The following is a 17,155-nucleotide window of genomic DNA, read 5'->3' as shown; positions in this document are numbered from 1 at the left end:
CAAACAAACACAATACGCGCGCAATATTTGAGAAAAGCTTGACAGATTAAACTTTTCTTAAAAAGTAATTCACTTGTAAGCAAAATGTCTTTCGAAACTTTGTATTTTTTTTTGGAAATTACTAGTCTGATTGTTGTCATTTTTTTAAGAATCGTTCAGAAAAATAAATTATCAAATTAAATAGTTTGACTTAAAGAAATTATAGTCTTATCAAAAATCACAAACAATTAAAATTGTACAAAAAATGCTAATTTTATATTCATAATTCAAATATCTATAATTAAAATTCAGAATAAAACTTATTTAGCCAAAAGTATCAATCAATGTGTAATTAATATGCAAAAAAAATTATTCAAATATATAGTAACTTGGTTAAAAAAAAATACAAAGATAAGTATAGTTTTAACATGATTTCGCAACTATATCTATTCTCTCTTAAGAGTAGTAAAATGCAAAAATCGTTACTAAAACATTATTCGCTTAATTTAAAACAAATATTAATAGATTTGTTATTTTGTGAAATAATTAATATAAAATATTTAACATTGATTAAAAACTTGTAACTAATGACTAAAGTTAATTCCAAATTGATTAATAAATCTATATAGATACATAAGATGGCTTGTAGTAAATCCTATATAAGTCTGCATATTTGCACTATAATTCGATATCATTTGAATAATCGAAAATTACGTATTTAGCATACGCGTTATCAGACACACTTTTCATATATCACAATAAGCTCGCGCCAAGTCATAATTTTATCAATCAATTTCGAATTACTCAGTTGGATAGCGGCGTAAATTTTTCCATGTGTGTTGACAATATATCATTATGGATCACATTCGCATTTCACTACATGTCACAATGATTTAAAACTATAACGAAAAGGAGATAGCCCGAATTGAGGGATAGCTAGATCCCTCTTGAAAAGAGATTTTGCATTATCGTGACGTGATAATTAGCTTAAATATAAATAAAATGTTAACAACACCCACCACACACCTACATCAATTTAAATTTCGCATAAAAAGAGAAAAGGTTCTCTTTTAATTATAATTAATAATCTTAATATCAATCTTTTTAAATATATTAATAATGAATGTTTCATTCACAGAACTGTCAGATATGTCAAGGATATGTATAAGGTATTTGTATCTGAGATAAATATTTAATTAATTTTCTTCTTTCTCTTATCAGGTTTTATAACTTGAGTTATTATAGATAAAAAATCACTTCTTTCTCGATTTAAATTTTATAAGTAATATTTTCATTTGATAAGATATGATCTTGTTATCCTTTTTCTTTTCATTACATGTTTATGCAAATATATACATATACACATATATAAATATATTCTCGACATATGTGACAGTAGTATTTATGGGCCAAAAATACTAAATCCATCGGGAAAGCGATGACAAATCCGATAAAATAAAGTATTTGAATCTATGTGAATGCTATGTAAAGAATACATGTCTTTTACTGTCTTCGTTAGCGAGAATGACAAAAAGATAAGGATCCCCTACCGACAAGAATATGCGCGAGTAGCGATCACTATAAATCAAATTAAAGCACATGTGTTGGTCGTATACGAGATGTGTCGTATACGAGACTGTTTGTACTAATATATTAGTTTTTCATCGTTTGCGATTTCTGTCCCTCCTCGAGTCAGTCGACGATCCTTAGCTCGAGTCTGTCGACAATCGAAACACGCTACCGTTGCGATTGCACTTTTTTGAAAGGACGACGTGCGAGTCGTACGATGGAGAAATATGAAAAATCGCAGGAGGAGCCAGGCAAGTTGCGGCAGCTTGTCTTCACGGTGATCGGTGAGTTAGAAAGGGAAAAAATACTCCCTTTTTTTCTATACATTCTCCCAACAATATACTTTGTGACGGATCGACTTCTTCCAATAAGCAATACTTGAGCAGCAAATGCTAAAACTCCATGGTTGAAAACTTTCGATAACGAACGATAGCCCTTAAAAAAAAATAGAAAAATTAGAAGAAGAAAAATATAAAAAACAAGAAAATACAAGTTAAAAACAACAAAATAAACAGATAAGAAATGAAATGCATTTAATATAAAAATCAATAAATTCAAATAGTATAAGAGCTAACGAGAACCAAGCGCAATAATTAAAATATAATTAAGTATTTTTGAAAAAATTATTCTTTAATTGTCAGACATTTCGGACCTTTCTTTTGAACCATCTTCAATGAGAATTAGGACAAAAAAAGAAATTAACATTATAACGATCGGAGAAAATGAAAAGATTATAAATAATGATTAAAACACATACAAAATGAAAAAAATATTCCGTGTTTTGATATTCAATAATTTTTTGAAAAAAAAAAGAATTTTAATATTTAATTTCAATTTAAATATATGATAAGTTTTTCATTAATTACTATAATATAGCTATAATATAACTATTAATAATTATATTATAACTATAATAACTATAATATATTATAGCTATTATGAGATAAATAATCCGAAATGATTTGATAAAAAAGCTGGAAATATCATGTAAAAATTGTTTTGAATAAAAAATAAAGAGAAAAGAAAAAAATTTTTAATCTTTTAATATTTATAATCTTATATCTTTCAATATTTATAATCCATTCATTTTTTCATCGTTATAATATTATTTTTTTTGTCTTAGTTTTCACTGAAAAAGATCCAAAAAAAGAATCAAAATGTTGACAATTAAAGAATAATTTTAAAAATAGCAATTAATGTACTATGCTTCAATTACTATACTTAATCCTTTGATCTTATATATTACTATACTTAATCCTTAATTTATTAACAAATTGAAAAATTTTATAAATATATTTCTAAATAACTAATAGTTAGCTAAATAACATTAAAACTCTAAAATATTTATTTCAAGAACCTCTTTGATTGAAAAGTCTCTATTAGATCTTTATATTGATTATTTCATATTGAATAATCATATATTCTTCGCAGTAAATCTGTCATCGGTATCCTATGGATTCATGGTGGGATGGCAATCACCGTCAGCTCCGCAACTGCAGAATCCATCGCCAGCCGTAGGAAGCGAACCTATGACGAATAACGCTATATCCTGGATGAATGCCATTTTAGCCTTGGCGGGCACCATCGCGACTATGTTGCTTTCGGTGATACCTGACAAATTCAGCCGTAAGAGATTCGGTTACGTATTAACGTTGCCGATGATACTCGCCTGGCTGTTGATCATTGTCGCCACCGAACGCATACATATTTATATAGCGAAAGCCCTGTGCGGTATCGCTGGCGCCGGTGTATTTTTCTTGGTGCCGAACTATGTGTCGGAGATCTCATGCGACAGCATCCGCGGTATATTAGCAAGTATGCTAGGATTCTGGTTCAATTTTGGAATTCTGCTTGCTTACATCTTAGGTGGCATGATGTCTCTGCACACTCTCGGTGTGATTGGCGCGATTTTGAGCGCTTTATTCCTCATAGCTTTCATCTTCATGCCGGAATCGCCGGTCTATTTAATGCGTGGAAATCATACGCGCGAAGCAATCAGGTAAGCAGGCTGAGGAAAGAGATATTTTCCTTGAAAACATCATGACAGAATATTGTTACACGCGCTATTCCAGATCATTAAATTGGTTGAAAGCTGGAAATACAGTGGCAGTAGAACAGACATTGTCGCATCTACAGTTCCAAATGAAGGAAGCCGCGTCCACAGGGTCCGCCAAGCTGTCAGATTTATTTAGAGACAAAGCGTCGATTAGAGGATTGATCATTATCTTGGGTTTGTTCATCGGTCAACAATTTGGCGGGATCTTTGCGATGGTAATCATTGATAATTATTTACAAATTCTTCATATTAAATTATTATCTCTATTGAAATATTATCTATATATTAAATTATTATCTCAATTAAATTACTATCTCTGATAAATTCACTTAAAGCGACACTGTTTTAACTCATAAAAAATAAAAAAATATGATTTAATTTCACAACAAAATTTCTTATGTCGAAATCAAATCTGAAAAATTTAAGTCATTTTAGTGATTTGAGCCATTTTTTTGTTTTCCTCAATTATTATTGATTTAATATATTATATATTAAGACAACTTTTTTTTATCTATTCTATATCCACAACAAAAATTCTCATTCTTATAAAATAATTGAATATTTCTGATTTTTCCATTCAGATCAGTTACACAGAGAGTATTTTCAAAATGTCTGGCAGTTCGTTATCGCCGAACACATCGTCCATTATTGTGGGAGCTATATTGCTCCTTGGTGCGTGTCTGTCGACATCTTTAATAGAGCGTATGGGTAGACGGCCTTTGGTTCTGATATCCTGCATAGGAATGTTTGTGTGTCATTGTGTGATCAGCACGTACTGTTATCTCCAGAGCCTACAATATGATGTGTCCACTTATGGTTGGGTACCAGTCACAGCACTATCTATCTTCATGGTAGTGTATGCTCTGGGATTGGGCAATGCACCCGTCATAATAATGTCCGAGATATTCGAGCGCGACATAACTAGTATAGCCTCGGCTGTGGGTCTCACTGTATCCTGGGCTGCATCTTTCGTCCTAGTGAAGATCTTCGCCGATCTCATCGCTCTATTAGGTATGCACGGCTGCTTCTTCCTCCTCGCCATCTGTTGCGCCTGCACTTTCTTGTTCTGCCTTGTAATGGTGCCGGAAACTAAAGGACGAACACGTGAAGATATTGTGGGCGAGCTCAATGGAGGTATGCAGTATAAAAAGAACAAGAAGAATATTAAGCATATCATCGGAACGGATTCAGTGGAGGCTGCTCACGTGTAAAAAATGTTATCCACATGTATAAAGTCTAAAAGCATTCTAGCAGAGACATTTATGAAAAACTGACATTTTATTACTCAATTTGTATATTCTCAGTGTTTTTAAATACGAATTTCTGTACATATACATCCTGTACATACTTTTATAGAAAAGTATATGCTGTCAGTTTCTTAAAGATCACTTCCTATATTGAACACATGTACAATTATTATAATAATTTTTATTTATCTTTATATTGCGCACATATTTTAATATTTACTCGCTATTTAAAATTCGATTATCTATTTTAAATATTTATTTCATATAAGTTATGCATGTGCAATGTTTATCTATGACTTGACGTATCACGTAAAAACAAATTAAATGTATAAATTGCTTCATATAATTGTAATGACTTGTGTGTGAGAGGAAATGAGTCTCACGTGTATTTCAACTGATTCATTTAATGTCTCGTGAAATTTCACTTTATCAATATTAAATATGGCAGAATAATACGCAACACATGTAACGTCATATATTATCTCGTAGATGTGCTTTAGAACAGAAATGCGCATTTGGCAACATCAGTATCAGTTAACATATATAGATATATAATGTATGATGTAATGTTAACTGCTGATACACTGATGTTGATAATATTCAGGTGATAATGGAAACAAGACTATAAATTAATTATTAAATAATGATGCAAATAAGATTGTGAATAGCAATATATACTCGTTAAAGATAAGAACAAAAGTTGTGTATAAAAAATATGTATATATTCAATTAATATTCTATTCTTACACACATACACAATACACACACACACACACACGCACGCACGCACGCACGCACGCACGCACGCACGCGCGCGCACACACACACACACACCATGTTGATAATTCTTGTTATATTAATTTGATCTCTCAGATACTCAAATGTATTAACAAAAATTAAAGAATAAATATTAATGATAAGAATCAAGACTTTTATATAGAAAATACAGAATCAGATTTTTTTATTTACAATCGAAATTATATTAATATATATACATATATAAAATCAATTTTTCTACATACCTGTGCATAGTTCAGTATGTATAAATGAAGAATTTATTATACTTATATGCAAACTTTTAGTCCACAAATATTATGGGCTGGATATTTATCCATGCGAATTGTCCATATTCAACAAACATTTTAATAATTAAATGAAAATATATATAAAAATATCATATTCAGAAAGACTTCTGACATTAATCATCAGTCATTCTTTTACGCACGTTCTTGTTACCAATTTTTCTCCTTTTAAAAGTGGTCGGTGCACTCTCGTCATCACTATTATCGATATTGATCTGTGTGACCGTTTTTTCCTTAAAAATCCTTTGCGGAGGTGGTGGTTCTATCTTCTCAAACATAGACAGTTGTATCTGCTTCTGCTTCTGTGGCAATTGGAGATCCACTGGTTTCTTTTGGCTAAAACACAAAATATTTCCGCTTTTTTTCTCTGTCTGTAGAATTGCCCAATCTTCGAATGTGAAGATAATTATAATAGACAAATAAATAAATGATATCTACTGCTATGTATTGTCCATTAGTCAGTAAAACAATATAGTTTAAATTCTATAGCAGTTTTTATTCTTAGATTACGAACTTTTTTAATTGTCGATCATTATATAAATATATAGAAATATATACATATATATAAATCAGTATCTTTGTATATATTAATTTAACTTTAAATTAAAATTAACTTTTAATTAAAATTTTGCATTTAATTAAAAAAAAAATATATGTATATGTATTTTATGTATCAACATTTGAAAATTAAAAGCAGATTCATCGCCGCGCGATAAATCCTCGCGAAAAATGTCTTAATCCATCTTGGCGGAATAATGTAACGTTCAAATATTTACATTGTCTCTACAATTTGCCAGGATCCATAAGGTTGCGGCCTCTCAGGCACACTGTAGTCTCGCAAGTAAGGTCGTTCCTCTTTGGCCATCTCCTTCTTTATTTCTACGCTTTCATCATCATCTGTGATATCGTTGTCACTTCTAGCAAGTGTTCCACGTTCTCTCATTTTCTCCCTCTCAAGATTGGCTCGTCGTTCCTCGAGAATATCCGCTTTCTTGATTGCTTCCTCCCTGTCCAATTGTTCTATAAGCTCCTTTTGGAGCACCTCCTCTTTCGCCTCCTCTTCTTGTTCCGCAAGAGTCATGTAACCCTCTTCCGGTGGCTCCCAAACCGATTCTAATATGTACCAAATAATGTGCTCCATAACAGATAATTGAGGTTTCTCGTATCAAGAATTCAATAATGTGTGATGCAATAATAGTTTAAAGTGATAATATTTTAAAATTTACTTTTTAATATTATCTAAAATAAACAATTTTTAAATACAAAACAATATAAAATATAAAAAAAATTCTGTAAAATAAATTGAAAGAGAAACTCGAAATTGCATAATAAAAAAAACAAAATAATAATAAACTTAGCATATAAACTTCATATTACAATTACTTATTTATAAAGCTTGTTATTCGGACTGAGGGAGAATAAGACATAATACGACATAGTACTGCCTAACGGAATCAAATATTCAAGAGGCAGACGGGCAAAAAGATAAAAAAATTTGACAAAGGTATAAAAATACGCACCGTTCGTCTCGATATGCCAGTAGTAAGTGTATCCTTCGGGACTGAGAGCTTCGTACCACAGTTTTCTGACAGGTGCGGTCGGACGATCGTCCTCCTGGGCCTTCCTCCCCTTTCCCTTCGTCTTGTTCGCTTTACTCCTCCCCGGAGTCCTGTTCTCGCCGCCTTGCTGTTGGACTCGTGGAAGCGATGGAGCGCTTTTTGACAAAGTCGGATCGCAAGGATCCACTTTTGGCGAAAACTAGAACATTGCAATTATATTAATAACTTGCATTCCAGTTTTATTATAGAAATGGTGTATAGTTCAGAAGAATCTAGTCTTTTCATAAAATGCTTTTGAGTCTGTGAATAAAAATGATAACTGTCTATTTTGCATGATCATTACAATTGAATAATTAGAAAGGTTGATTCGATTTTTTACTCACCTGTTCAGTATTACTTTTGAATCTCGGTACCGTCTCCGGAGCGGCTGGTGGCATGCGATTAAAATTTTGAGGTGTCTAAAAATATATATATGAAATATATTAGATAAAATATATTAATTTCCAAATATAAATATATTACTTTGGATTATTAAACTCCGTTGCATTTAATGCAGTAAATAAATTATCCCAATTTAGTGCAATAAAATACAATTCTTATCTTCGTATAATTCGTATAAAAAATATAAATATATTACTTTGGATTATTAGACTCCGTTGCATTTAATGCAGCAAATAAATTATTCCAATTTAGTGCAATAAATAAAAATACAATTCTTATCTTCGTATAATTCGTATAAAAATATTCATTATATCTAATATTATTAATTTAATTTTTTATATCTAATGTTGTTTTAATCCAATTTTTGTCTTAACGTAATATCTAAAATTAAATATTAAATATTAAAAAATATAAGAATATATACTTCTCTCGTTTCAATCTTGTTCAGTTTCTCTTTAATAATATTTTGAGCAGTCATATCTCGCGTATTATTCTCGACGTCTTTCAAGTATGCAGCCATAGCCGCCTGTACGAAAAAAATAAATGATTATGTCATCATTAATATCTAATATCAATAGCCGTAATGCAAATATAAAGACGTACATTTTCCATCTTTTTAAGATCATCCTCGAATTTTTTGTTCTGCTTCGCCTGTTTGGCACTATTCTTGTGAATTTCTTTGAGTCGCTTGCTGACATTTTCCTTATGTTTCTTGCCACCCTCGTGGAAGTCGATACTCGGTTTATTATCGGCGATCCAGCATTTGCAGAAGTCGCAGAACTTGCGGCCTTGAGACTTCCAATAATCTGCCCTGCAATCCATTATCGTACAAGGGTGACATAAATATCATACGGAATCGACATGAGATAAGATGTGTCAAATTGTGTGTGAATTTAATACGTTAAATATAACATTCTTCTTGTGCTCATTTATAACAAGCTACGTTCAAAGAGGTTTTTCTCATATCAGTTTTAAATATTTTATAAAATCTTATCAATATTAATTGTAAGAGAGATTTATATTTTTGTAAATCCTGCGACTAAAATACATATGATTCGAAATAGTCGAAAAAGTTCTATTTTTGTCGGGACATCGATTGATGAAATAAATTATTCAATTGTGTAGTTCTTGCTATCTTTCCGTAACAATTATTGGAGGAAACACGAACGATGTTACTCGAGGTCTAGGAGAAATATTTTCTCCTTCGTACCGAGATGAGAACAAATTAGTTGGCAATTAGTCTCCGACCTACGCAGCCTTGAGCGTCACTCGACCTTCGTATTATATCTTAGTTGCGACTAAAGGATTCCCAAGGAGCTCGACGGGGGTTCGAAAAATCGTCGAGATTTACGACTGACATGGAAACTAAAGAGAAATATATACGTGTGTATGTATCTCTAGAGATTTTCTCATTTATCTTATTTTCGTAATTTAAATTAAATAATAATGAAAATTAGATAAATGAAAGCAAAGCGCGAGAAAATTTGGGTAAATTATCAGGCATCTTCAAGAATCTTTTTCCTTCTTTCTTTCTCTTATAAATTTTGTTGGAAAATATTCGAATTTTCGCGACTTTATTTTACGCGCGTTACATTTCGCGTATATTTGCTTAAACGAACTTTTGCATCGCCGTCTGATTCACGTTAAACTCAGCATGCAAATAAATTCCGATGGAAATGTCGTAGTTGGAGGAACATCGAACATATTCTTGGGAAAATTGAGCTTCAATTAGAAGCCGCCAATTAGAAGCAAAACTACGTCTAATTATTACCAGAAGAAGAATTCAGGTCGGGAACCGAGTTAAAAGTGTTCCGTAATTTTACCAAGGTGTGTGCGAATGCGGATATTTTTAGATGGGAATTACTCTAATCATGATCAAATTCATTAAATTATGTATCAAATTCAAATTGCGGTAGTACTCTTTATTCATGTCTATCATATATAATTATATGAACTTTAATTTATAAAAATTTTAAGAGAATATAAATTTTAAGAGAAAACTTAAACTATTAAGATTTCAAATCTTTTTCATGTTTTTAGGACATTAATGTCGAAACTAATCAGTTTTAGTTAATGAAAAATTATATCTTAATTATATCTTTTATATAAATGCAATTAAATCCTAAACAAAAATTAAAAACATAAGCTACATCTATTAATTGCATAATAAATATTTAGCATCATGCTTTATGATAAAAAAAAATGGAATGGAATGAAATGGTAGAAACTATGCGATCTCATTAACCAACATCAATCTTCAGTAGCTAAACGAATTAATTTATTCGGTTTGTTTTTTTTGCCGAGTTATCCGACGAAGAATTACACGACGAAGAATTACACGAATAAAGTTGCAACCTGTTGCTATTAAAAGATTTTGTCGCAGAAATTTGTTTTGACAGTAAACGTATCTAAAGTAAGTAAAGGTATTCGTTTCTATTATAAATATTCCTTGTGCTGCGGTCTATTAATATTTTATCGATGTTCTTTAACTGGTATTTTATGCACAATTCAATTCAACTTTAACGAAAAAACAGTAATAAAAGCTCGAATAAAAGCAACATTAAAGTTAAATGTAGATGATAATAAGCAGTATAAGATTTTAAAAAACTTTCTTCTATTATTTTCTTATAAAAAATAAAAACTTTTTTGTTTCTATTTTTAAAAATAATAGCAATGCAATTTTTTTTGTCGATTGTCAAAATCTTTATGAATGACAATTACAAGAAATTTGATTAAATGTCAATCTTATTTAATAAATGTATTCTGAAATGATGACTGTATTATTATAAAGAGATTTTGATGATAATTTTTGAACTGTGTACGTAAAAGTCGCATCATGCTATGGTGGATTTTGGTATTTGTACTAGACAAACAAACAGACTTCGCTTGAGGCGAATCAATGAACATTTATCAAATTATTGTGGATATCTCAAGAGTGGATTAATCCCTGAGGCGTAAATCGATTACAGTGTTTCATTGCGATATTATCCTAAGATTAACAACAATTGAACCTAAATCACGTTTCTAGTTATATATTAAAAAGGTACGAACTGTATGAAACGCAAATTTTTATATATAATTGCATAAAATTATCATTATTAATATAAATAAATTATTAATATAAATAAAATATAAATAAGTTATTAATATAAATAAAAAGAGATAAATTTTTCGCCACCATTCTCTTCAAATATATACACCCAAAAATTTATGTCAATAACATTACGATAATTTTTAATAATTTCGCAGAAGATAATTTTTAGTAATTTCGCAATCTGCTTTTTTTCTATTTTTATTTAATAAACCTAAATTATTTAAATTTTTGCTATACTCATGTATCGTTCTATCTATTTTCTCATCTTTGACATTACAATAATCTGAAACTTTGACCGGCGATCTTAATGAGCGATTCCGAACACGCGGCACAACATGGCATGAAATAATCATACCGCAGATGAATTAGGGCGATGTTAGGGCGAAATTAGGCAAGATCAATACATAAGGTTTCAAGGCACACGGCCATTGGCCGATTTCCAATGTAAAAATATCCCTCCTTTGGCGATCCTCCGTCATCCCCCGAGTCGGCGGCCTATCGCATCTATCATGCACCGTTGCTTTCACGTGCATGACTTAGACTGATGTACACGTGCATACGTATGCGCAGGCTGTCAAACGTGTCACCGTAAATCCGCTTTCATGCGGATGTGGCCTGCGTGCATTGTTGCAGCGCAACAGGTTCCCGATATGCGTTCAACGGATATAAATCAACGATCGTCAAAACGCACATTCGGAATTTATAGGCATAAATCTAAATAGCCGCGTGTGTGATAAATACGCGCGTGGTCATTAATATCGCGTCTCATGCCGTTATTTAATAAAATTATGTAACACGTTCTCGATATATAATAAATCAATATCAAACTCTTGATATCTTAGAGACTTTAGCTCTCCTGTTTGCAATTTAATTATAATTCTCGCGTCGAGATGAAGCCCACAATCTTAGCGCGTTGATTCATTTTACTAAAGAACAGATGTTCCGCAATTATTCCGCTTAGATTACCGTATCAAGTTCAGAGAACGAAATCGCTATTGCCTGTAACAGAATCACCGAGATCTTATTGTACGTATCGCGGCACGGCTCCCGTAAAGTACGCTAATGATGCACATCCATAAGCAGCTTGCGGATAACGAAGCAAGTCTAGTTCTACATATAGTCTATATATATAGAACGCGGCGAGTCACTATTAATACGAGCTATTATTAATAGAGGCGCTCGTCGAGACAGTTGTGTGCGCGATTCCTCGACGCGATTCCGCATCCCTTCGGAGAATCGCGTCGTACTATTATTCGCGTCGGCCAAATAACCACACATAAATGACAATAGACAATTTGCCAACGTGTCTCCTCTCCAACATTCGTCATCCTCGCTTCCTTGTATGTCAGACTGAAATTGTCGACGCACATTGCTAATATTTCCACCCCAATCTTACTTCACCCTTTTCAAGATATATTGAAATTTAATAATCAGCAGAAATCACGCGTGTTTTTGCCTAATAAATTAAAGAATATTTCATTAAATAATAAAATAATAATTTCGTTACATAATAAAATGGATAAATCTTGTCATTTCGTTATTTTTCTTATGAGACATGAGTAAAGTAATGATAAAATAATTGTCACATGCAGGTAAATAATATTGTGTCACATAAAGACAACACGGTGGTCTCTAAATAAAATCTGAGGTACATATTCTTGCCGATTGCGTTGAATTTATTGGCGATTACGTTGTGGTGCTTCCGCGTTGGTCAACAACAATTTGGACGAAGCATCGCTCGAATTTATCGGGCGAAAACAATGATTTTATATATCCGATGCTATTCACGTGCTCGTGCTTATACATGCCGTTGGTTGCCGACAATGCCGAGATTGTGCCCTTGATTCGGCCGCTGCGATGCACATTTACGTCCATTATGCGCATAGTTATTTTAAAGCGACGCCGTTCTTCGTTTATAAATGAACCGACCAAGTGTAATCGGCTTAAGAATAGCTTCTTCTTTTCGATTATATAAATATCGCGAAGGCGATAATAATAATACGAAATAAAAAATCATAATATACGTAATACACATAATTAAAAACGTAATAAATCGATAAAATATTGATATCTAAAGCTATCAATATATCATCTTGTAATTAACGATATCAAAGATCATATATTTCAAATCATGTCTGACCAAAATAAGGGCGACATTTTACAGGATACGATATTTTTTCGGAGCCTATGCCTAATGGCTCTTGAGAGATAAATCGGCGCAAGAAATAAATGGAAGCTCGCTCGCTTAGTTACTTCCAAGTGAACAATGTCGGCTCCGAAACAATCGGCGAGAAGATAAATCGCGTTTTCTTGCGATTGTACGTTAGGCCATGCGAGTTTTCGCGAGGAAAAATTAGTTTTTACTCTAACGCTCGGTAAGGTTGGGAAATCCACTTATGCTTAAGGTTTGAAGGCAAATCTCGTACTGTCAAAAAACGCCGCGAAATTCAGAGCACGGTAGCACCGTATATTATGCAAATGACATTGTCGGTTCCACAAAAAAAAAGTACTTCTCCCGAATAACCCCTATAAATTTCGCTATGCGCCATCGTTATCGAATTTCGCATAAATTTTAACGAGTAAAAACTATATTTTATTTTTTCATTTTACGAAGTGATATCCAAGAGTAATTCGGAAAGAGATGAGTTTGTAAATCGTGTAAAACATTGTTTTAACCATTATTTACATTTCATCGTATTCATTTTTTGATAAATAGCATATCAAAATAAAAACGATTTAAATTTGATCTGATTTATTTGAAAATATCTTTTAAATAAAATTTTAATAAAATGGAAGATAATTTGAATTCTTTTTCGTAAATTCCGAAAATAAAATCCGGAAAGTGATTGATAAAATAAAAATTATTAATCTGATATTTCGCATCGTTATAGATAACGTTTTATTTATAATACATGTAATGAGATGAAATATTTATTAAACCAAAGCTAGCGCTAATGTACTAAAATCAAATCTAAACAAATAAAAGTCAACAGGCGTGGTGAATTTTGTCGGTATTAAAAATTGAAAACACAAATCTCGGGACCGTGTCGGTCCATTGCTGTTTGCTTTGGCAGCTAGTTAACGTTCGACGCTTCGACGTTTGCTCGCTGTCGTGCGTCCAGATATTTTCGACAGGTTTACGTTTCGAAATCACTCTTCGCGTTACCCGTTTCAACCCTCCTCTTCGCCTCTTGTTAAACATGAATTTTAGGATGCTCGTTGAGATCAAGGTTCCCGAAAATTTATAGTCCATTAGAGGAATACACTTTTCGAATGCTTCGATTTTATCGCAACGTAATCGTAAATTATCTCCTGAGAACTGTGGATTAAAATTGCTTTATGATTTTAAATGCTATTTGATAAGTAAATATTGATTCAGATGGTTGAGTGTCTTTTATATAAGTGAATTCAGAATTATTTCGATGAGTTTAATTTTCCGTACATTGGGAAATGTGTTTTGCGAAACCTATATTTATCCAGATTATTTCAATTTCAATTTTTATACGTGTGACTTTTTATAAATGCACGACAGACATGTATAAAGTATCTCGCGCATAAAAAAAAGATGTTTCCTTCGATATTCTTTTAACACATATGTTGTGTTGGCACAATTTAACACAGCTAATTTTTCGAAAACGCACAATCTTCATTTTCCAAATATTCATTAAAAAAACTATTATAAATGCTTATTTCCACAACGCGTAATGATAATTTATTGTCGTGTCACAGATCGAGCAAAAGCTCATGCATAAAGAAACGTTTTAATCCTTAGTCGTGCTAGCACTCTTTCAAGTTCGAAATTTAGAAACGATATTTCATAAATTAAACATCAGGCGAGAAAGAAGGGAAACTCGATTTCTTATAGATATCGTCGTCATGAGTGAAAATTAAAACAGATTAAAAATTTTGTGCGTCAAAGTAATTCATTCTGCTACATTGCTTTTGATCTTTTAATCCTTAAGAAGACAACAAAAGAAAGTTAAATTTTAAATTAGCATACAACGAATAAAATTCATCTTTCGCAGATTGATTTGAAATCCTTTATGTAAACTTGCTGTCATAAAGCATACAAATTTCCCATTCTTTTTCTCTTGAGGGAAAAATATAATCTATGTTAATTAAAGTGAAATAAAACGAGATAGTACAGAGATTATAACCTTGTGCGAGTTTCGCGTTAAAAAATGCCATTAATCAATGAACGACACGGCTGCGGATTTCGCGCGATTTGCGGACAAAATGTGAAATACATTATTTTCGCGTGAGCTCGTGCGGGAAATTTACCAAACGGCATATAATGGCAAAACAATTGCTGCTTGAGACGACGCAGTATCGTTGCAGTAAAAAAGGGGGCTCATACATTGTTCTAATTTTATCGCGTTCGATAGCAAATACCTATCCTGTTTCCTACTTCTCCTTGCAAAGTGCATCGTAGAATACATCTAATGCACAAGCGCAGACTGCAAAAATAATCTTGATCAACATTGGAATTAATTCGTTATCATTATCAAATATATATTGGAATTATATACGGTGTACGCGAAGAGACTGGAGATAAATATCTTATTATATAAATAATTTTTAACCTTGCATGTTGTGTACAAATGGGAAGAAATGTCTTTCCATCTAAATTTGCATACTTTATTTTAATAATATTGTATATATATCTTATAGTCGGTACGTATTATAATATTTTATTAGAATTAAAATTTTAACTTTCTGTATTCCTATCATTTTAAATCTATATTTCTAGTCTGTATTTCTAAAAAGGATTAAATAAATATTTTTACGCAGTTATAGACGCATGTCTACGTGTACCTGATATACCTACATAACGTATGTATGAGACATTGTTAAAAAGGAGGTTTCATGTATAGAAATCGATAAATTGCATGACGTATGAATAAAGTTGTCCACCTTGTGTTATCGACATCGTTTATTATTATACGTCATCTTGTATATATGGCAGCTATACGGAATGTATAAAAAATGCATATTTTGACTCGAAAAGAACAAGTTATATTAGATATATTTTTTTTCATAGATACAAAAATAGATAATAAAGTAATACTTATCACGTAATTTCTTTAGTCGATTTTGAAAAGAGAAACTGATGATTATTTATTTTGCAAAATATGCAATGTCCGAAATTTCTAGCAGATCGATTTCGATTCCGATAATTATGGATGAGAGAAAACTCACAATTTTTTATATGTCCTATATATCACGGCGCACGAACTGCACTGTCGTTTCCACACTCGACATTTCATTCAGAGTTTTTGTTCTTCTGGAACTTTTTCTACAGGAAGAAAGAAAGAGGAGAGCACTTATGACATATAAATATCTTTATATATCATCGCTGCTTGTCAGAAACAAGTGACTCGGTTAGAATAGAATGCCCGTTAGAATCCGCGAACACATATGGCGGATGCATACGAGAAATAAAGAATTTTCGAATGTCGATTTTTGCTTGATTTAATAAGCGCGAGAAAAACTTCCCAACGATACACATAAGTCCGGATAAATTATTTGCATAAGTTTCAAAAATAAATAAAAGTCACATTGGGGTACTATTTAAAATTTATGAATAATATTCATTCATAATCGCGTCTAATTAAAAGATGTGAAAGATTTTTTACTTTTTATGTTTAAAAAAAATTTATCGATAATTAAGGAACACAAAAGAAAAAAGAAAAATTAAATTGCGATATAAAAATACCTTCCATCGTCATGCAAGATTGCATTGTTGAAATGTGTTTATGTGCATCCTTCTCGCGTTTTATAGATAATAAGTGTATATAACGTAAATATTAAATCCGCAAGTAATGATGAGCGATATATCAGGATAATGTATGTCGTCGACGAGCATCATAGCGCATTCATTGATAACAATCAACGTCACTTAACGTCCCACGCAATCGCGTCCTGTCGATATATAGGTTTATAGGTCGTAACAAAATGCAAACAATGACGCACGCACTCGTCAAAAATCGCTCGGCGCAAAGAATCTTGAGCACGTTCGAAATTACTTGAATAAATCGATCAGCGTTAAGATAATGGCAATGATTATATGCAATAAATAATCGTTAAAAAACTGTCGAAAGTTGAGAAAAAAAATCGAGAAAAAATCG

The 17,155-nt window shown here is 31.8% G+C and overlaps 2 protein-coding genes across 2 annotated transcripts in view; one reads left to right on the top strand and one right to left on the bottom strand.

Annotated features, from left to right (window-relative positions):
* The first annotated feature begins 1,582 nt into the window (after window positions 1-1,582).
* On the top strand, window positions 1,583-5,964 carry LOC145964138 (facilitated trehalose transporter Tret1). Its single transcript, XM_083086571.1, has 4 exons — window positions 1,583-1,832; window positions 2,980-3,547; window positions 3,621-3,819; window positions 4,186-5,964. Exons 1-4 carry the CDS (start codon window positions 1,766-1,768, stop codon window positions 4,813-4,815), a joined length of 1,464 nt encoding a protein of 487 aa, XP_082942697.1. The 5' UTR covers window positions 1,583-1,765; the 3' UTR covers window positions 4,816-5,964.
* Window positions 5,965-5,971: 7 nt separating this feature from the next.
* Window positions 5,972-17,155, bottom strand: part of LOC145964140 (uncharacterized) — a 32,309-nt gene continuing 21,125 nt past the window's right edge. The window contains exons 2-7 of the mRNA XM_083086574.1: window positions 8,537-8,744; window positions 8,358-8,459; window positions 7,876-7,950; window positions 7,454-7,691; window positions 6,710-7,046; window positions 5,972-6,269 (exon numbers count right to left, since the gene is read on the bottom strand). Coding sequence (XP_082942700.1) covers window positions 6,050-6,269; window positions 6,710-7,046; window positions 7,454-7,691; window positions 7,876-7,950; window positions 8,358-8,459; window positions 8,537-8,744 — 1,180 coding nt within the window. The 3' untranslated portion in view covers window positions 5,972-6,049. The remainder of the gene's footprint in view (window positions 6,270-6,709; window positions 7,047-7,453; window positions 7,692-7,875; window positions 7,951-8,357; window positions 8,460-8,536; window positions 8,745-17,155) is intronic.

This window comes from Camponotus vicinus, unplaced genomic scaffold (genome assembly GCF_025532165.1).
Source record: "Camponotus vicinus isolate PSW18456_S1 unplaced genomic scaffold, iyCamVici1.0 SCAF_13, whole genome shotgun sequence".
Lineage (NCBI taxonomy): Eukaryota > Metazoa > Arthropoda > Insecta > Hymenoptera > Formicidae > Camponotus > Camponotus vicinus.
The sequence above is the reverse complement of the archived record's forward strand: the minus strand, read 5'-3'. Positions and strand labels throughout refer to the sequence as shown.